This window comes from Martes martes (assembly GCF_963455335.1).
Source record: "Martes martes genome assembly, chromosome: 5".
NCBI lineage: Eukaryota > Metazoa > Chordata > Mammalia > Carnivora > Mustelidae > Martes > Martes martes.
Genome location: NC_137892.1, coordinates 159,965,722 through 159,987,706, shown reverse-complemented (window position 1 = coordinate 159,987,706; position 21,985 = coordinate 159,965,722). Strand labels below are relative to the sequence as shown.

Genomic DNA, 21,985 nt, shown 5'->3' with positions numbered 1-21,985 from the left:
CCTGTACCCCTGCCTCCCGGCAGCCCACCGTGACGACATCCAAGCCCCCAGACCCGCATTCTTGTTTTGATTTCGTTAGATCTCTCCTCTCAGCTTCCCCAGCTAAAAAGTAAACGTGATCTGACGGAAGGCCGTATCCGTCGGTCGACCGGGGAGCCCGCCCGGACAGGTCCGGGAGCAGGTGGCCGTCTGTTGGGAAGCGCGAGGCCATGAGTAGCAAACAAGTAAACAGATACTTCACCAACTGGGTCATCCAGGCTCCCCAGGAGAGGATGTCTTAAGAAAATCCCAAGGCTTTGTTTAGGACAAGAAGCTCCTACAACTGTTACTCGGCTGTGTCTCATACTCACTTTGAGAAAGACCCCAGCGTCATTCTTGTTAATACGTTCCAGGGTCAAAGAGAGTCTTTGCCAGTTAAGGCCTGTCTCTTCCTTACTGCCCTCCTAGAACCGCACTGACTCTTGACCGAGCGTTGATAGAGCCAGTGAATAATGCGTTACTTTACCTTATGTAATACGTGCCTGCGTCGGCGGCTCATACACTTCCTGTAAGAAGACCCAGAGCCTCGTTATTCTTTAAAAAATACCTTCCCTTTCTGGGGCACCTGGGTGGCTCAGTGGGTTAAAGCCTCCACCTTCGGCTCAGGTCATGATCCCAGGGTTCTGGGATCGAGCCCCACATCGGGCTCTCTGCTCCGTGGGGAGCCTGCTTCCTCCCTTCTCTCTCTCTGCCTGCCTCTCTGCCTACTTGTGATCTGTCTGTCAAATAAATAAATAAAATCTTTTTAAAAAATTATAAAAAATAAATAAAAAATACCTTCCCTTCCACTGGGCTACATATAGCCCCTAATGTGACGCGGGAGATGAAGCAGCGAAAGGAACGTGTCTTCGAAGCCACTTGGAGCAGCTTCGTTTCAACTTTAAATTCCGCCACAAATGGATCCAAGTGGATCTTCTAGGTTTTCTTAAGGAACGCTCGGCGGCGTGTCCCCCACGGATAACCCCGATCAGCGTCTCTGTCTCTGTCCTTTTTCCGCAGCTGCCCCACTCACCTGTGGGTTTGTTCTTTTCGATCAGTGAGTTGCGGTTTTACATACTTAATCAAGGGCGATGGTTTCTTACCAGCCCAACTCAGAGCTAACGCTTGTGGTGCTGCTTGTGTTTTAAGGCACTTTTAAATATCAGTCTGATGCCAGAGCGGATGGTCCGCTGTGTACAGTCACTAACAGTTACTTGCAAGGCCCTTGTTTAAAATCGCACCTGCCAGTATCAGAATGTCAGCTCTAAAACGACCCTGGGATTTCCTACATCCGGGCTTTAGAGAGGACACCAACTTTCTGAGTATCAGCGGGGGTTTCCTCTTTTTCACGTTTATAATTAAGCTACTCTTCTCCATGGGGTGATTGTTACGTAAATGATGTTTTCCATAATAAAAGGAAAAATAATGTTATATGTGGTTATCACTGCAATGTCGTTCTCTAAAGTATGTGTTTAGAAACTAATAACCTTTTTTGTCTGTTTGTTTTTTGAAATAGGATGTGCCAATGGGTCAGCATAATTTTCAGAATCGCACCTTGAGGTAGGGTATTTGTTGTACTTTCTGATTTTTTAAGGCTTTTTTTTTAAAATTTATTTCTGAAAGTGATTATCATCAATTAGAGTAACTTAGAATGCCATTTCTTCTAAAAAGAGCAGCTCCTTGCGAAAAGCTCAATGAGATTGTTTTCAGCTTCTAAAAATATAATTATCAATGCCATGTTATAGGTTTAAAAGACGGAAAAGGGAAACAGCACCAGGTAATGAGCACATTAGAACTTTCCATTGTTTTTCCTAAAAATGACTCTTCTTAATATGTGGTAAAAAATTGAATTTTCTTAAAATGAGTATGTTGCTTAAAATTACATTTTGTGTGTGTGTGTGTGTGTGTGTGTGTGTGTGTGCGCGCGTGTGTAATCCTAGAGATAAAAGCAAGATAGGTCTGGCCTTTCTATAGTGGAAAGGCCTGACAACATGCTCAAAAAAAGAGAAAAGCTTCACACAGTGTCCGCAGGTCCCCAGTCACCCCCGGCCACAGAATGACCAGCACTAGCCCTTTTTCATGCTCCTCTGGCTCTTGGGCTAGAGTTAGTATTGGCTGGGGAGTGAAGTATTCCTTATTGAAGTCATTAGGACAATTAATGAAAAGCCCAAACCTAAGTCAGCCTTTCTTTTCCCACAGAGAAGTGAGTTTATTCTGTAGAAAATGCATTGTATGCAAGTATAATCAAACACAATTAGATTGTCATTTGCCATATCCTTGCAAATAGTGCACCTTATTCCGGAATCTTCTGTGTGACTTCATTTGTTTTAATGAGCTCTAATTCATATTTTGTGTCACATTTGAAATTTTAACATGGAGGTATAATACTTAGAGTCCTATGTTATGAGGGGGCTTCGAAAGCGTTAAGTGGCACATGAAAGAGAACTTATGCTAATTTAGGAACGTGGTGGACCCTGTGAGATGCCGTAAGAAGGTGTGACTCTTCTAGCCAATAAGCCACTAGCACATCTACAAGAGCCCGGCCACGAAAATTTCATAGGCATCTTTTCACTTTGTGTTCCTCATTTCTTCAGTTCTCCATCTCGTCCTCTCTGAGATCTGCTTCAAGGGTCTATTTACCGAAATTAGCGTGGGGATGCCTTGCGGAGGGCCCATATGATGTGGGCAGCGGCTTTCCGGGCTGAGTGATGTATGGAAGACAATGACGATAAGCCATCACCTTTGTCGGTACCAGGCATGCGGAAAACCTCACGTCATCCCTACAGGTCACTCCAACATAGGTGCTATGCCGTGAGGCACGAGGTGTCGGGAGAATGCCCAGAGGCACACGGCTGGCAGAGGCGAGGCCCAGATTTGTGCCCTGGGCTTGGGACCTCCATTCTGTGCCCCACTCTGCTGTCCTGTCCTGCCGGCCTTGCTGGGAGCCTCTTCCATATCGGTTCCACGATTCCACGTTCCTCTGATGCTTGGATCACTGGTGACCCCAGGGCCTCATGGAGAGAGCACCACCTCCATATCAGCCCCACTGGGGCTGTCCTCACATGTCCTGGTGTCCCCCCATGGCCTGTGTTGTAAAACCTTTGTGAGCCCACAGCCTGGCCGTTGAGCCCACATGTCCTGGGATGGAACATTCTCTGGGATAATCCCGACCTCCTCCCCGCATCCTCGGATACAGTAGACCGGACGTGGGAGCGGAGCAGGTCAGGGAGGGGGCTCAGGAGGAGGAATGGGAGGAGAGTGGAAAGCAGGTGGACCAGCGGCAGGAACACGTACGGGATAGCCAGAAACTCCTGACGTCCAAGAACTAAAACCCGAGCTGGCAAATTACAAGTTCGCAGGGGTAGATTATCGGCCCTGGGGGTGTGCTGTCATTCACCATAGCAGAGATCCCAGAATGACAGAGACAAGGAACCTCCGTGTTAGAATTGTTTTCCAGATAGTAAACAGCCGATGTGTACTAATACACACACGGGCTACTCTGTGCACCGCTCACAGAGCTGAGTCCCGGGCGGGCATCGCGTGAACTAATCCTACAACAGACTCACAGAGGCAACGCTCTGCTTGGCCCCGGGCATACCACGGAAGGATTAGGTTTTCCTGGGAGCCCCCGGGGACCTACACTCTTCTTCGATTTGGCAAGACTTTGTGAAAAAGAAAGCCACCAGCTGACGTCCGCAAACTCGAGAGTCGGCAGAGGGCCGCTGCAAAGGACACGAGGGAGCTCCTCGCCTCGCAGTGAGAATGAACCACCCTAGATGATTGCTAAGTTAACGTGCTTTTTAAAAAAGAAGGGTAAACATGAATGCGCCTTCTTCTGAGGCTTAGAATTGGGCAGGCTCACACTTCTCCGTTCGGTTCGCTCGTATCTGGAGGTGGATCACTTGAGAGCATCGTGCTTTTGAACCAGGAACTCCCGGGGTCCGTTTCAAGAAAGAAGGCGCTCAGGGCACCAGCCTGCCAGCGGGGACGGGACGATGGGGAGGCCCGGCCGTCTGGCTCATCTACTCTCGGGAGATTGAAATACAGATAAATGTGACATGGCTGTTCTCGTCTGTATCTAGAGGCGGTTCTGAAATCAGAACAGTTACTGTCATGTCAGGATAGAAGGCCTGTCGGATGAGTAATAGCCCCCCACCCCCACCCCGTGGAGCGCAGAGAAGCCGAGGGCTCGCTTCACACTGGACCAGGTGACTCCCAGGGGCGCAGTTCTGATGCAAGCTGGGCCGGGCCACCTTCGTGGGGCTCCCGTGTGCTTTTACTCTCGGCAGCCGATGTACGATTTTTAAAAATAGGGATTGTTTTTAATTTTCTCCTTTATATCATTCTCACGCGAATGGTCAAATTAACCTTGGCGAGCTCGTGCTTTTGGCCTCATTTATTAACAAGGCATCTTTTATTATGGCTGAAGATTATTTTCTTCTAAGACCAACTGAGTGTCTCCAGTTCCATGTGGGGTTTCCTATGACGAGTGCTTTCAAATACTGAGGAAGCTCTAAATGCCTACAATGAAGCTTTCAGATGCCTCAGAGAAGACTGTCGTTCTGCAAATTCTTGAAAATTGACCAAGGGAAACATGAACAAGGAGCAACTGTTTATTTTTCAACCAGACCAGATTTTTGCAGGGGAATTCCAAAGCCAGTGTGCTCTGTCATAAAGTAAATTTTATGGAGGCAACAGGTCAAGAGCTAATGCATCTCTTCGGACACAAAGTTCTTTTATCACAAACACCAAGAATATATCTCCAGCTGCTTTTTAACGTCGGGTGTCATTTCCGTCTCAGTGACTACGTTGTGAGGCAACACTTTACTGTATCCGTCACCAGCTCTGGTCCCCTCTCTCAGTCCCCAGAGAGCCTGCTTGTTGATAGAGGAAAGGCTGCTTCTCGGCTCTTGTTTCCTTCTTTCTTTTTTTGCCCAGTGGACAGAATGGAACGGGGGTTTCGGCGTCATAGAAAAACGCACTTCGTATTTGCCTTAGTCACATTCTCTCTCGTAATGTCTCCCTTTTCATACAGAACCAAGTCCCAGAAGAAGAGATTTGAAGAAGAATTAAATGAAAGGATGATTCAAGCAATTGATGGAATTAATGCCCAAAAGTGAGTACCTCATGATCTTAAATTATCATTTTTTTTTAATTTCAAACCCTGTTATTTGAAAACCATCTCATATTTTCCATGAATTTCACCACAAACTCTGTGATACTTGCCATGACAAAGCCATGCTTTTAGAAGCCATTATTCCATTCACCTCAGTTGTCCTTAATAATGGCTTTCGGTCATTAGAAAATCTTTCATTCCTGCCTAAGAAATACTTTCCAAGTAGATTATTGAAAAACAGCATGAGATATAAACATAGAGGGGAAAATCGTAGCAAAATGTGTTCAGTAAGTAACACTTTTTAAAGATCAATAAGAATGCCAGGTGGGAAAATCTGAGTTGTTATTATGCGACACTCAATATTCAAAATGCACTTCTGCCTGTGCACAATCCGGGAACATGGACACACCTGGGTTCTAGGTTGTCGAAGAAAGGTTGTGAGCATTAGAATCTGAATTCAGGGCAGCAGCAAGAGGAAGAAAGATTCTTTGGGGGACAAAATATCATTCAGCCTATGAGCTCGTGAAGTCTGTGAATGTCTCTTCAGTCTGTGAATTGCTATTGTGGTTTTAAATGGTCCAGGAGGTGCGGGGGGTTGGGGGGAATTAAAGAAGGTGTTAACTTTCACAGCCTGGATGGATATAATGACTACATCCGTTGGCCTTGAGTTCTCCTTAGGTCCATGTGTCATGGCTGAACTCCTGGAGGGCAGCAGATAGATGACCGTGTGGTGCCTGGTGCCATTAGACACTCAGTGAGGGTTTGTTAATTTAAATTGTAGCAAACACATCAGTAGGTCCAAATGAAAGGCCTTAATGAAAAAGTTTCCATCCTACGAAACCAGACTATTTGATTTTTATCACGAAATTGACTCATGAAAAGTAAGAATGATTTTCACTTGAATTCCCTGCTTCCAAAATGATGTTACACAGCTTTGAAAAATATGTACCTTTTCTAGAGTGTTCCTTGTCAGCAGCCACTTTGGACTCCTTACATGGCTGATGAAAGAATCGCACGAGTGTGTGTATGTGGGTGTGGTGCGTGTGCGTGAGATTGCATCTGTGCACAACCAAGTGTCTGGGCTGGGCCAGAAACGCAACTCACAGATGCCAGCAGGTTGAATTAACACGTCTCTGAGCCCCTTTGCATGCCCCAAATAGAGAAAGCCTTCCACCTGTCATGGAGTGCTCAGGACACACCAGCAGTGCCCAGACAAATGGCCTGCTTTGCTGGGCCCTAAAAGCAATAGGAAAATCAACCTCATCTCTGCCCCACTCGAAACCTCAACACATCACAACCCGAGAAACCTGCTTACCTGGGGTCTGTTGGCAGTGAAAACCTAGGGGAGTCTGAGTGCATGTGGGATGGGTGGAAGGGTGTGTTCATTCAGCCGGAGGAAATCACACCTCCCACTCCGGGACCCACCAGAATAAGACACAGCATCGGAAGAAAGGGAACACCTTGTTCCTGACGAAGTTAGCAGATTACAGTAATTACGGTAATAGTAGAAAGCCCGTGCGTGAAGTCGGCCTCAGCACGCCCTCCAGCAGGACCTCTACCTGCTTCAGAGACTTTGTGTCCACCTTTTAGAGCGTTCCCTACCCAAGTGGTCCTTAGAAAACATAATCACTGGCTTGGCTTTGTTTGGGCGGAGGTGGCTTTCAGATTCTGCGTGTGCTGGATCATTCCGTACTCAAACGCGTGTTGCGTGAACACCGTTGTGCTTCTGTGTCGCTTTATTTTAAGGTAATGTTTAATGCTGGTGTAACCGCTTAGGTCGTCATTTTCCCACCACGTTTCAGAAATGAAACCGGGAGAGATGTCGCGCTGTACTCAGAAGTCAGAAGGCAAGTTGTTGAAACGGAAGCTACTTGCCATGTTTTCCCTAATGAGCTTCAGTCCTATTCTGTTTGGCCCAAATCATTACCTCCTCTTGTTCCCTCATCTGATGTCCTTCTGATCTTTGAATGTCATCTGGAGGAGACCATGGGGGCTCCAGGCTTGATGCACAATTCTGTTGTGTCCTGCGACAGACACGAAACGGTGTTTCAGGTGTGGATTTTCAGGTCTGCGTTCATCTGCTCCGCTCATGGGTATTTTGTGAGCGGGGGTAGCGCAGGCTTGGCATCCAAGACACAGCACAATGTTACCTCTCAAAGCCCCAAGAGAGAGAAGAGAAATCACCACACACGTGCTCAGGGCAAGGTGCCCGAGATTCAGACTTAGTCCGGGTTGGCGAGATGAGAAGATCGTGCACCCCAAGATTCAGTATGTGTGATGGACAGAGCGAATGCCCAAGGGCAGGACAGACGGACTGGAGGATCTCAGACCCCAGGGCTGAGCAAGGGTGGGTCTTGCACATGGAGAGTCCACTCGTCCACGAATACCACCTTTCCCCAAGGTCCCAGGGCCTGAGCATACAGTCAAGGCCACCGAAGCGTTCGGATTCCGTACTGCCCAGACAGGTGCACTCATTCGCTGGGGCGGCTATAGCAGAAGACCACAGACCGGGGGCTGAACGACAGCCTTTCCCTCTCACAGTTCTGGAGGCTGGAGGCCCAAGGTCAGGGTGCCAGCACTGTGGGCTGCTGAAGACCCTCTCCTTGACTCGCAGAAGCCTTCCTGCTGTGTTTGTAGGGCCCTTGCTCGAGGCTGGGCTTCTGGTGCCTCTTGTCGTAAGGACGTTCATCTCTTCCCATCAGGGCCCCACCCCTATAACCCCATTTAGCCCTGATTGTCTCCGTAGAGGCCCCATCTCCAGACAGAGCCACGCTGGCAGTTAGGCCTTCAACATGCAAATTGGGGGGATACGGACCTTCAGGTCGTAATGGTAGGAAAGTGGCTTTCTCTCTATTTTAGCGTCCTCTTTGCTGTAAGAACCGACATTCTTCCATTCCAGAATAATTCTGGGTAAGGATGTGGGTGTACTGATTCCCCTCTCACAAGTCAGGATCTCATTTAGAATTTCCTTTGTTTGACCTGGGCCTCGCATTTAAAACAAAAACAAAAACAAATCTTGGGGTAAATTAGTAGAGGATCACTCATTGCGTAATGCAGGAGTGGGGTTGATTTTCTTCATCCCATTGCCATGTGGGTCATGAGTGATGTCAGGACACCGTAAGTAACACACATACATCCCCTCCCACCCCTTCTTCCTCTTCCTTTCTTTGCCTCTCTTAGTGCCAATTCTCAAAAATATTTGACTAGATCAACCCCCACTAATCTTTCCTATTCCAAATATCCAGATCCCATGTATAAATGTCTGAGTTTCCTGCACATCAGTGAAGGGGACTGATCCATCTCCGAGAACCTATGGATGGTGAAACCTGTGGGGAGAATGTACTCTCTTTCCTTCTGAGAAAAAGGTCAGAAGAACCCGGTGCTCCTGGCTGAGGAAACTCAGTGTTAAGTGACCTGGACCCCGGGAAGTGAGGCCTGGTCTCGAGCGCTTCCTGTCTCCCTGCAGGACACGGGTCCCTGTCGGCGCCCCACACCAGGCACGGGGCTCTGCTGATTGACGTGGGGATGCTTTTACTTCTACTTCATAAATTTCACTCTTAGTTTATTTCCAATCTTAGATTACCCAGGGGCATTTTGAAACTAGATTTTTCTTTCTTTGATGAAGGGGGAAAAAACCTGTTTTGAGTAAGTTACCTGTATACATTATTCATAGTTTGATATTCATCATAAGAACGCAGTTCTGAAAATGAGTGTGGTTAAAATTTATCGCGGATTTTATTTTCTGCTCTTTTTGCTGTTCACCAAATTTTGATTTCTCCAGTTTCATCAAACAGGAAAATACCACGTTTCTGCAGTTGGCACAGAAATAAGAAATATCAAGATTATGTCCCTGATACCTAAAGCTTATTTATAACCTTGAACCAAAAGTATTTTTATAGCTCTCACTTTAAATGGCCCTCGTTCTAGAACACATTATTGACTTCTGTGCCTCTGTGGAAAGTGCACTATCTGTAGTTTGGGTTTGTGGGATAGCCCAGCCCATCACGGTGTACGCACAGTGTGAGGTTCTGGGCACAGGGCCGTCCAGGTAGACCTGGAGGAGCCCCCCTCAAATGTGCTGTGTTAATCTTGTGTTAACTTGTCATCAGCCCTGATGAGAAGCATCAGACCCTGATCCAGTATCAGTAGGTTTGGCTGCACTTGCCCGTTACAAGGTCAGGGATAATGGTTGACTTGGCCGTCTTTCCTGGATCCTCAAATCGTTATCCCCCAAATAAACCTCATGCAGTCAAGATCCATAGACAACAGTGAGTAGGAAAAGTACCTCATTAAGAAATTCATGTGAATTGATAAGTGTTTGAACAGATACAACATTTTTTAGAAATCTATATAAAACATAATTTTATATAATTTTATGTCTCATATCCTAATATATATATATATATGTGTGTGTATATACACACATATATATACTATAAAATATAGTGTGTATGTGTATGTATCTACATATAGATATGTACATATCTATGTATAGATATGTACATATCTATATGTAGATATATATATATATACACACACACACACACATACACTTTTTCCCTGTGTATTGATGTATAGGTATAGAAATAGATGTAGCTAGGGGCACCTGGATGGCTCAGTCAGTTAAGCATCTGCCTTAGTCTCAGGTCATGATCCTGGGGTCCTGGGATCAAGTCCCACATGGGACTCCCTGCTCAGAGGGGAGACTTTCTTCTTCTCCTTCTGCTTCTCCCTCTCTCTTTCTGTCAAATAAATAAAATCTTTACAAAAAGAAATAGATGTAGATATACGGTTATATACTTACAGATGGGGCACCTGGGTGGCTCAGTGGGTTAAAGCCTCTGCCTTCGGCTCAGGTCATGATCTCGGGGTCCTGGGATCGAGCCCCGCATCTGGCTCTCTGCTCAGCAGGGGGCCGGCTTCCTCCTCTCTCTCTTTCTTTGTCTGCCTCTCTGCCTACTTGTGATCTCTGTCTGTCAAATAAATAAATACACTTGCAGATATACACGTTTATATACACATATCTAATGCATATACATATATAACTCGGGTTATTTTTTATTATAGAAGTATTTATTTAAGAGAAGTAGGAAACTAGAAATGTAGATTCCTCAGTGTAATGACCCAAACCAGTTGATAATATATTTTGTTGGTATTTATTTCTAGATTTTTTTAATACACAGATTTCAGTTTTTCCTTATTCTCCTTTTTTAAAAATTTTTATTGTGTTGTGTTAGTCACCATAAAAGACACCATTAGTTTTTGATGCAGTGTTCCAAGATTCATTGTTTATGCACCACACCCAGTGCTCCACACAATACGTGCCCTCCTTAATACCCACCACCAGACTCACCCAACCTCCCACCCCCCTCCCCTCCAAAACCCTCAGTTTGTTTCTCAGAGTCCACAGTCTCTCACAGTTCATCTCCCCCTCCGATTTCCCCCCTTTGCTTTTCCTTTCCTTCTCCTAATGTCCTCCATGTAATTCCTTATGCTCCACAAATAAGCGAAACCATATGATAATTGACTCTCTCTGCTTATTTCACTCAGCATAATCTCCTCCAGTCCAATCCATGTTGGTACAAAAGTTGGGTATTCGTCCTTTCTGATGGCTGAGTAATATTCCACTGTATATATGGACCACATCTTCTTTATCCATTCATCTGTTGAAGGACATCTCAGCTCATTCCACAATTTGGCTATTGTGGACATTGCTGCTATGAACATTGGGGTACAGATGGCCCTTCTTTTCACTACATCTGTGTCTTTGGGGTAAATACCCAGTAGTGCAATTTCAGGGTCATAGGGAACCTCTATTTTCAATTTCTTAAGGAATTTCCACACTGTTTTCCAAAGTAGCTGCACCAACTTGCATTCCCACCAACAGTGTAAGAGGGTTCCCCTTTCTCCACATCCTCTCCAATACTTGTTTCCTGTCCTGTTAATTTTGACCATTCTAACTGGTGTACGGAGGTATCTCAATATGGTTTTGATTTTAATTTCCCTGATGGCTAACGATGATGAACACTTTTTCATGTCTCTGCTAGCCAATTGTATGTCTTCACTAGAGAAGTGTCTGTTCATGTCTTCTGCCCATTTTTTGACATGATTCTCTGTTTTTTGGGTGGAGTTTGAGAAGTTATTTATGGATCTTGGGTATCACCTCTTTGTCTATAGTGTCATTTGCGAATATCTTCTCGCATTCTGTGGGTTGCCTCTTTGCTTTGTTAACTGTTTCCTTTGCTGTGCAGTAGCTTTTATACTCATGAACTTAAGAGTGTGTATCTTTCCATTTCACTCATCTTTATGTCATCAAACGTGCATGTACTTTGTTACTGGGTGTGGGACTGTTTCAGGCATCACGTGCCTGCTGGCTGGAGCTTACATCAGGTGTCGCCGTTCCACTTGAAAGTGTGCACAACGTTCTAGAGAAGAGTTCTATCCTTAAGCTCTTTGTTTATTTCAGTTGCCTTCTTAAAACCGATTTCTAAAAATCAATCAGTGTGTAAGGATGCATACTTTCATGTCATTTTTATTTACTTTTTTTTCCCTTTTAAACAACTGAGGGAATATGTTTGTATTACACCCGAGTGTTTGTGTTTGCATCAACATACTATGTTAATGGTCTGAACTGATTGTTTATTGTGTTGGTATTTTTATTCATTTTTGAAAATGCATTCAAGCAAATATTTTTACCTTATACAAATGCAAGGCATGACAATAGAAATATGTTCAGTAAGTGTGAAAGAAGCAGGGTCTTCTCTCCCAGAACTTGCAGGACACTCTAAATGGCTTTGATGCTCTGATGTATTGCTTGCTATAAGCTAAGAAAAATGATACTTCTTTATGAACCATATTTTTCAGGGGATGAACCTACCATGTGATTTTGGTAAAAAATCTGGGACTAAATTTACTGCTGAACTTGAGTCCTTTTGGTGATTTATTTCCCTTGTTATTTAATTTGAGGAGTTTGAGTTTCAATTTGGTATCACACCTGGTTTACAATAGCTAATTTCCCAAGGAGGGCCACGTGGGAATACCAATATTATATGTGCACATCCTATTTTAATCCTAGATTGCATACCTAATTATTTGGTATTGTGCATTTTTTAAAAATCTTCAATTTTGAATGATTTACACTAAAGAAAGAAGAATGCATGTGATTTTTTTTTTTTTGAAGTTTCAGATCATTGGTTGGAAGTTTGGTTTTATGATGTCTGTGTTTTTTTATTTCCAGGCAGTGGCTGAAGTCTGAAGACATTCAGAGGATCTCGCTCCTGTTCTACAATAAAATACTAGAAAAAGAAGTAAGCTACTTTTTTCCTCAGTCTTTTTTTCTGAAGTGTACGTTTTTAAAAATCTGAGTGTCTGGCTGGCCAGTCACCCTGCTCAGCACTCCTGGTGGGGATGGCATTTGCAGCAGATCTGAGATCTGAGGCTAAGGAGAGGGGACAGGAGCTCATAACTGGATATTTCGATGGCCTATTTTCTTAGAAAAAGTTTTTGAAAGAAAACAAAATCCTTCAAGAAATCAAGAAAAAAGGGATAAGTTTGCAGTTTGTTACATAAATCACTTTAATTTTTTAACAAAGATAGGAGTAACATTCGGCATGTGTTTGGGAGGATTAGAAACCCCAAACTTCTAAGTGTTTATTGCACACAAACACTTGCACACTGTGATCTGTGAAGTAAGAGGTCTGATACGTGCACACAAATAAGCAGATATTAGGGCTTGACATGCTGAACGTGGATTTGCGAAAATGAATTAAGTGCTTATTGCCCAAAAAGTAGCCACTCTTCTAGGTCAGTTTTATCGTATTTGCCTTTTTGTGTGTGTGGATCTAGAACAAGGAATAAAGCAGAGATAATTTTTTATCATCCAACTCTATAATTACAGGCTTAGTTTGAACAAAAGCTGCTATATTAATGGCAGAAGCCGCAGCACTGGTTTTAAAATGCTCTTGAAAAAAAAAAAAATGCTCTTGAGCAAATTCATTGTTTCATGGATACTGAATAGAATATCCAGACCCCATGCACGCTGGATTTCATAGTTGTACCCAGACTATCTTGTGTGTTAGCCGTCAGTGAGATCAGCTGTCTACCTCTACATCAAGATGCTGACTACAGACCATTTACCGAATGGACGTTTGATATAACTCATCGTTATTATTGATCAGTTTATCTTCGAATAACTTTAACAGATACTGGGGGTTACTTATTGTTTAAATGTGAAATGATTCCTGCTTGATAGAAATCCATTTCCTTTATTAATACCGCAAGGAAATTCCAATTCATACCTTGACAGAAAGCCCAGAAGAAGCTAAAAGATAAGAGTGCAGTTGAATGCACGGAACAGAATCGCATTTCTGCAGTCACATAAACATAGCTTCTTCACCAGCACGCACGTTATCCTGGCCATCCAGCCTCAAAATTCACCAAAAAAATAATATTCAAGTAAACAGAAGGTGATCATCATTTTAAAACGTACCTTTTGCTGACAGTCTCCTGGTATTACATATTTGTAGGGCCCACTTTGAGGCAAATTTTAGACAGCTTTGGGATTTAAGCTCTCTTTCTGTCCACCTGTCCCCAGCCTGCTCTTCTGGTGACCATCAGCCAGGTCCAGACTAGCCCACAGAACGATCAGAGACCTGGAACAAAGCCGCTGGCCTTCTCCGTCTTCCACATTTCCTTTCTACCTCCAAGTAGCATTGAGATGAATAATAACAGAAAAGACTAAAATAAATAAATAAAATGAGGAAATTGCATTTCCAAAATACTCTTCAGAAGTAAACTAGATTAGCCATCTGCTTTCCCCACGTGGCTGTGGACCTCAGACCCACAAGGGGACCAAGGGCACAGGCAGGGATCCTGCTAGTACTGTCCCCTCACTCACTTGTCCCTCTGGTCCGGTGCGCTCTCTCCCTGCTGGAGTGATCCAGTGGACTTAAAATGGGCTTTGGAACAGTTAGCCTCTTAAAAGTCATGGTTTTGGGAATTCTTCCATAGTTCATTTGGAAGGAGGAAGCGGTCATTGCTAGAGGCGAGCAGCCGTTGTCTAGCTCATTTTGTGCCACATTTGCCACTTACAACCGGGATGCACGCAGTAGGTGCGGGCAGGCTGCGGGCTGACTGTTTCAGCGCCCCTCTTGGAGAGCAGCACTCACGGTTTCCTTCTTGTCCCTTCAGTACCGAGCCACCGCCCTGCCGGCGTTTAAGTACTACGTGACCTGCGCGTGTCTCATTTTCTTCTGCATCTTCATTGTGCAGATCCTAGTATTACCGAAGTAAGTACCTACGGTCCCCAGTGGGACTCGCCCGGTGTATTGCGCTGCGGGAGCCCAGGTATACTGAAGGGTGGAAGCGAATGCAGATTAACAAGCAGAAGGGTCATACCGCAGGGGAGGGCCCGTTCGTTCGGTAACTGTGACGTTAAGTGGCTCCCGTGTTCATGCTTGGTTACAATAATATTGCATTTTCAATGTGGACATATTGATTCACCTTATAGGGATTTTTTAAAAATAAATTTAGGGGCACCTGGGTGGCTCGGGGGGTTAAAGCCTCTGCCTTCGGCTCAGGTCATGATCTCAGGGTCCTGGGATTGAGCCCCGCATCGGGCTCTCTGCTCAGCGGGGAGCCTGCTTCCTCCTCTCTCTCTGCCTGCCTCTCTGCCTAAATAAATAAACAAATAATCTTTTAAAAAAATGTAATCTTCTTACTTGATTTTTGTATTACTTTGGTGCCTGGTAGAAGAAATGCAGCCCAAAAACTACCCAGGAAAAGCAAAATCTCTAGATTTTTTTTTCCTAATAAGCAGGTAACGTTATTGTGTATTGAAAGGATAAAACCTTCATTAGTTTTTTTTTTTTTTAAGATTTTATTTATTTATTTGACAGAGAGAGACAGCACAAGCACAAGCAAGGGGGAGTGGCAGGTAGAGGGAGAAGCAGGTTCCCCGCTGAGCTGGGAGCCCAACATGGAGCTCAAACCCAGGACCCTGGGATCATGACCCAAGTTGAAGGCAGTTGCTTAACCGACTGAGCCACCCAGGTGCCCCCTTCATTAGTTTTTGACGTCGTGTTCCGCGGTTCATTCTTTGTGTATAACAGCCAGCACTCATCGCAGTACATGCCCTCCTTAATACCCGTTACTGGGCTAACCCATCTCCTACATCAAAAACTAATGAAGTACTGTATGGCCACTAACATAACATAATAAAATAAAATTTAGAAAAAGAAAGGACAAAACCTGCTCTGGGTGTTTCCATATGCAGCCATGCCTCTGATGCCACCTCCCCGAAGCCCACTCTCTGCCCCCTTTCTGGTTAGAAGCGGTCACCGCGCAGCTCACCTGGATCCAGAAGGGAGACACTGAGGAGGCCAGACTGCACACTTGCACAGTGCGGGGCGGACTCCTCGTCCCATCTCTGGGTGAAAATCCAGTCACTCTGGGGTTGCTAGCTTGCCTTTCTCTCGTACCTTCTTCATGGACGCCATAGAAGTCAACCGACTTTCCCTAAAGTAATGGGTTCTTTCTCATTCTATAGTCTAAGAGAAAAGAAGAAAACAAAACTCTTATCTTTTTTCAGTAATTGGGGATATAGAAAGAAACTTCCAAGACAAATCTTCTTTGCGTTTATCAGCGCTCTGTAAAGGCCAAAGCAACCATTTTCAAGCTAGCAGGATCAGGCTGTGTGTTCGCATTTAACTTCAGCAGCATCTGGGGACGGCTGGAAAGGCCGAGGCTGGGCAGCATTTTGTCTCATGAAGATCCTGAGCCAACTGGAGAGAAAGGGTCTGCCTTTCCCCGCCGCGCTCCGCAGGACGTTCTTCTGAGCGAGAAGCAGCACAAAGACATTTGTACAAGTAACAGGTCACGGTATAACTCACACATGTTCACTCCCAAGCTCTCTGCCCCCTTTTAGAGGACGTTCCCAGTGAACCTCCTCTTCCCCCCGTAAATTTGCATTGAAATGTGTGGGCCAAAGAGGTTCTCCTTCTAGACTTACGAAATCATCCGTGGAATTTCCCCATAGCAAAGTATCTGTTTTATACCCCGAGGAAAGGTAATGCATTAAGCCCCTTCGGAGTTGCAGGCCTATGCCACTTGGTAGAAGAGACCAGCCGCTGAGCCGGACACAAAGCTTCCCGACGGAGAGAGCCAAAGGCCATTAGAAAAGTCGCACGAGGGAGACGATTCCGAGGGAACTGGGCCCTTATTATTTCTCTCCGGTGATAAATTCACTGATTTTTCTGCATCTTCCTACTGAATCAACATCTCTGTGTTTCCTACATCATAATTAAGACTGGGATTATCACCCATTAGAAGGAACTGGAAGAGAAGAAAGTGACTAGGATTTTCTTTTTCAAACCAGCCATTTTATTACTAAGTGAAATAATTCCTTTTTATGCTATATATTTTATTTATTTTTATTCAAGTATAATTGATATACCGTGTTCTATCCGTTTCGGGTGTACGACATACTGATTCAACAGTTCTGCACATGACTCAGGGCCCATCACCATAAGTGTCCTCTCAATCCCCTTTATCTCGTTCCCCATCCACCTGCCTGCATCCCCTTGGCTACACCATTCTCTGTATTTAAGAGCCCGGTTTCTTGTTTGTCTCCTTTTTCTTTTGTTGTCTTGTTTCTTAAATTCTACGTATGGGTGAAGTCATATGACATTTGTTTTTCTCTGAGTTTTTTTAATTAGCCCCTAGGCCCATCCATGTGATCACAAATGACAAGATTTCATTCTTTTTTATGGCTGAGTAATACTCCATTGTCTATGTGTACCTTATCCAGTCATTTACTGTAGACATTGGGGCCGGTCCATATCTTGTCTATTGTAAACAACGCTACAGTAAACATGCAGTGTGTATTTCGTTTCAAATTAGTATTTTTGTTTTGTTTTATTTTGTTTTGTTTTTCTTTTCAACCCTCATGCACTCTTAGTGGGACTGCAAATTGGTGCCCCACTGTGGAAAACAGTAGGGAGGTTTCTTAAAAAATTAAAAATAGAATTACCATAGGACCCAATAATTCCACTACTAGGACATTTTCAAAGATGATGCTAAAGAAGCCAAAAATTTCCAGGGACCAAGACAAATAATTCATGGGATTGCACTTTTCAGAAAACATCAAGGAGATAGCTCTGTCTTTTCTTTTCTTTTTTTTTTTTAAGATTTTATTTATTTATATGACAGAGATCACAAGTAGGCAAAGAAGCAGGCAGAGAGAGGAGGAAGCAGGCTCTCTGCTGAGCAGAGAGCCTGATGTGGGGCTCGATCCCAGGACCCTGAGATCATGACCTGAGATCCTGACCTGAGCCGAAGGCAGAGGCTTTAACCCACTGAGCCACCCAGGCGCCCCTGTCTTTTATTTTCTTATCTCTCTTCTGTGTGTTGTATCTTGAAGATGACTCATCCAAGTTCCTTCTCTCAGGCATCGTCATCAATTCCTAGTATGTTTCTCTTGAGCAGCAAGTTGATTTTGAGCATCAGCATCGTGAAACCTGTGCTGGTTGCATTTCCCTCTTTGTGTCGGCTTCGGCAGAGCTCAGAATAGGTCTGCGGACACTTCTGAAGGAAAGAGTTGAGACCAGAACCTCCTATGCCTGCTTCCTATTACGTTAACATTATATTATGTTGTATTATAATGTCTTCTTCCTTCCTTCTTTCCATACTAATGTCCTCATCTTTCTTTTCCTTTGTAAACAATTCTTCTTGTGAAGTATTTCAGAGATACTGCAACGTACAGAGCGTGAGATGATAAATGTGTGTGCGCACAATCCAGACGGTACAAATTTAATCCAGTGTTACCTTCCTATAGATCTGTTTCTGGGCTCTGAAGCCATTATCGTTTGGGCATACCTCCTCTAAACAGCATCTATGCTTATTTTTTTATTCAATCTGATGTGTTTTCTGATATATTAATGTGATAGATTAATGGGTTTGATTTTGTTACTGGTGTAGGGACTCACTTTTCCCTCTTACTTTTCAAGTACTTTGCTTTTCTTGGTACACCTTCCACTTTCTAACTCCAGCAGGATTGATCCAGTTTTCTGTATTCCTTTCTTTTCCTTTGCTAGTTAGGGTCACTCTTTCTCACTCCTCCTTGTGCGCATGCGTGCTCTCTCTCTCTCCCTTTCTCTCTTTATATACACACTTACAGTCCTTTATATAACGCACATATATAAAGTGTATGTGCTTACATATCTATGTATGTAATAACTCAATACATGTAGTATTAAGATACTCTGAAGTTGATCATGATATCTTCTATGTAATTTTTCTTAGAACTTCTGTTGCAGATGGTAATCATAGTATTTCTTAGATTTACTCTTGTTCTTTACCAATTTATTAGTGCCTTTTTTATTAAAGCATAATTAACACAGTGTCACGTGAGTTTCAGGTGTACAATACACTTGTTCAGCAGTTCTATGCATTTCTCAGTGCTCATCCAGAATATTCTTAATCCCCTTATTTATTTCACCATCTCTTATTTTAGTTTCTCAGTGTTCCACGATTCATTGTTTATGCACCACACCCAGCGCTCTGTGCAATCCCTGCCCTCCTGAATACCCACCACCAGGTTCACCCATCCCCGAGCCCCACTCCCCTCCAAAACCCTCACCCTCTTTAAAAAAAAAACTATTCATTCAAGTTTATTTCCCTTCTTTCTGATATCTGTCATTTATTAGTTCTTTCACGGAGGGTCTGTGAGTAGCGAGAGCTCCTGTTTTTTCCTTTATGTGGAAATATTTTTATCTGCCTTATTTCACATTGGCTCTTGAATAATAATTTAACTGAGTATAAAACCCTAGGTTACCACTGTTTTTCCTTCGTATTATGATGATGATATCCCGTCCATGTCATCATCTGTAGCTGCTGGTGAAAGGTCTTCTATCAATCCCATCGTATCCCCTTTCACCCAACCAGTGTCTCCGGTGCCCCCGGGTCTCAGGACGTCCCTCCGCGCGTGCATTTGTTCTTCTTCACCTAATGGCCTGGGTGTGATTTTCCATCTGAAAATTCACATTTTGGCAGTTTTCCGGCATTACCACCTTATATATTCCTTCTATCTTTACTTTTTCCTCCTTGAAATCTTATCCGTTGAATATTATGCTGTTTGTTCTGTGTTCCAGGTCTTATACTCTTTCCTCAGACTTTACATGTCTTTATTTCCCTGCGCCGCATTCACTCTGGTGAATCCCTCATCCACACTGAGTGTATAATTTCAGTGATTATTTATATCTAAGACGGCTGTTAGGGTCTCTTGAAAATATGAATTTTTTATAATTCCATATTTTACCTAAGGATTCCATTTTTAATTTTCCTTTATTAGCATAATAAACACATTGTATGAAATTGAGTAAGTATTATGAATACAGCACTTATTTCATTCTCTTATTTCATTCTGTGTATAAATGAATGAATTCTGCTGTGCGGTCTCTGTGCTGACTCATGGTGGCACGTCTCCTTGGGTTATATGTAATTTAACTGTGAGCTCACTGGCATCAAAGGCTTGGGTCCATGGAAATTCCACATACTCTGAGTTATGAAGGCGTTACTGTGATATATTTTTCAGTGTCTCTCTGCCAGCTCCCTCTGGGGTTCACCAGTTCAAGTCAAATTATTTTGTTAAATTTGGGTCAAGGTCAAGGTCCCTTCACTAAACAGGTCTTGTGAGTTTGACTAACATCTTAACACAGAGCAAGATTGGGGATCTCATTTCAGGATGACTCTGCTTCCACTCATCACTCTAGTTAGTCAACGTCCCTGAAAATTATCAGACTGCTAGACAGAGTGTTTATGTTTCCTGGAAGGACAGTGGTTTATGGCTCCTGACTTTATTCAAGAGCTCAGTTCCAATTTCCCATTAAGGAAATGCCTGACAGCACCCCTGCCTTGGGTAGACATTAAATCTCACACTTCAAGGCCTATGTCAGCCCCTGCTTCCTCCTGGGCTGTTTTGCATCAATACCCCTCACATTCTGCTCGTGAGTACCCTCTGTATACGGAGTATTTTCTCTTTTCATGAGCTCGGCTATCTAAAAACAGTAATTTTGTTATACTTTATGAAACCTTTCGTTGGGATAATGATGTTTCTCACTTCCTCACTTCTGTTTAATGTGCTAAACTCGTTTTGTTTTGTTTTCTTTTTTTTTTTAACTATTTATTTATTTATTTGAGAGAAAGACAGACAGAGTGAGAGAGCATATTAGGGGAGGTCAGAGGGGGAAGCAGACTCCCCATTGAGCTGGGAGCCTGATGTGGAACTTGATCCTGGGACTCCCGGATCATGACCTGAGCTGAATGCAGTCGCTTAACCAACTGAGCCACCCGGGCACCCTGTTTGTTTTCTTTTGGAGAAACTGCCTCATGTTTTTTGGAAAAAGGAGAAAAATGACTAATAAGTGAATGAATGAGTGCATGAATAACTACTAATAGAAGAATGCATGACCTCGAAGTGATAATCAAGGGGAAAGGTTTGCCTAAAAGAGGGCCAGATATCATCCCTGTTTGACACAGAATCATAATCTGGCTCTAATCTCAGAATTTGAATAGTTGTAATTAAATTATTGGTTGACTCCTCTTTTTAGGCTTGTTCTCTTCCTTCTGTCTGCCTTGTACTATATAACTTTATCAGAAATGTGAGCTACCTTCAAAGACCAAAAATGATCAAACCTGAATTGTTTTTTTTAAAGATTTTATTTATCTTTTTGACAGAGAGAGATCACAAGTAGGCAGAGAGGCAGGCAGAGAGAGAGAGGGGAGGCAGGCTTTCCGCTCAGCAGAGAGCCTGATGTGGGGCTCAATCCCAGGACTCTGAGATCATGACCCGAGCTGAAGGCAGAGGCTTAACCTACTGAGCCGCCCCGGCGCCCGGAGCCTGAATTGTTTTTGTAGTTCTTAGTACTTTTATTCATATTGTCTGCCAAGCTAAGTAGATTAAACCAGGCATGGGCAATTGTTACAATAAGAATGATTTTTTTCTAATAAAATATAGTTAAATATCATGTGTTTTATTAGCCCAAGTTAAATTAAGATAATGATATTTTACTTAAGCAGAATTAATAATTGTAATCTTAAATATGTGAGATCTATTACTTTTGCTGAAATTCTTTGATACTTATTCCATTATTTATTTGAATAATCCATGCCCATTAATTCTTTAATAGTCATTTCAGAAGAGTCACTTTCATTTTGGTTTTATCTCCGAAAAGGAGAAAATAGTAGAAGAAAGTTTAGTGGGAGAATCATTCATGTCCATTGAAAGTAGACTTGATTTTCTGAACAGAAATGATGGAAAAATAACAATTATGGAGGCAGTTCTCTTTGGTGGGCAGCCAAACTGGTAGATCCAAATATCGGATACTGAGAAAGTAAGTTACTCCCAGTGAATGGGTATGAATTTTAGGGGAAATAAAGAAAGGAGGCAGGCAGGAAGGAAAGAACGAGAGAGAAGGGGGGGGGGGAGAGAAGGAGGGAAAGGAAAGGGAGGAGGAGGGAGGAGATAGTTCTCACTGTCCAAGGTGAAACGAACCTGACAGTTTTGCTGAGATCACCCGTACTCTGCTGTGGATTCAGGTCATCGGAAAGTGAGGAAATGACTCACAAATAGTAGTTTGAATGTAAGGTGGCAGTTTAGTTTTTCCCCATTAATCAAAGGCCAAAGGTTACAGTGCGGCGCCCCGATCCCTTGGATTCTCTGGGGGACCGGACCCCGCCAGCGCACACCCCTGCTTTCACGAGAATTCACTCCTCAGCCTCCTTCTCTGCGACGGCGGCATCCACATTCCGAGCAACACGAGGGAGGAGCAGACCCGGAGGCAGAGGGCAGAAAGC

The 21,985-nt window shown here is 43.6% G+C and overlaps 1 protein-coding gene across 2 annotated transcripts in view; it reads left to right on the top strand.

Moving 5' to 3' along the window:
* Positions 1-21,985, top strand: part of ADCY2 (adenylate cyclase 2) — a gene marked incomplete at its 5' end in the record, with an annotated part of 400,073 nt that overhangs the window by 284,847 nt on the left and 93,241 nt on the right. For both annotated transcript variants that reach the window (XM_080803421.1, XM_080803420.1), the window contains 4 exons: positions 1,535-1,578; positions 5,054-5,134; positions 12,372-12,441; positions 14,324-14,421. In XM_080803421.1, coding sequence (XP_080659547.1) covers positions 1,535-1,578; positions 5,054-5,134; positions 12,372-12,441; positions 14,324-14,421 — 293 coding nt within the window. The remainder of the gene's footprint in view (positions 1-1,534; positions 1,579-5,053; positions 5,135-12,371; positions 12,442-14,323; positions 14,422-21,985) is intronic.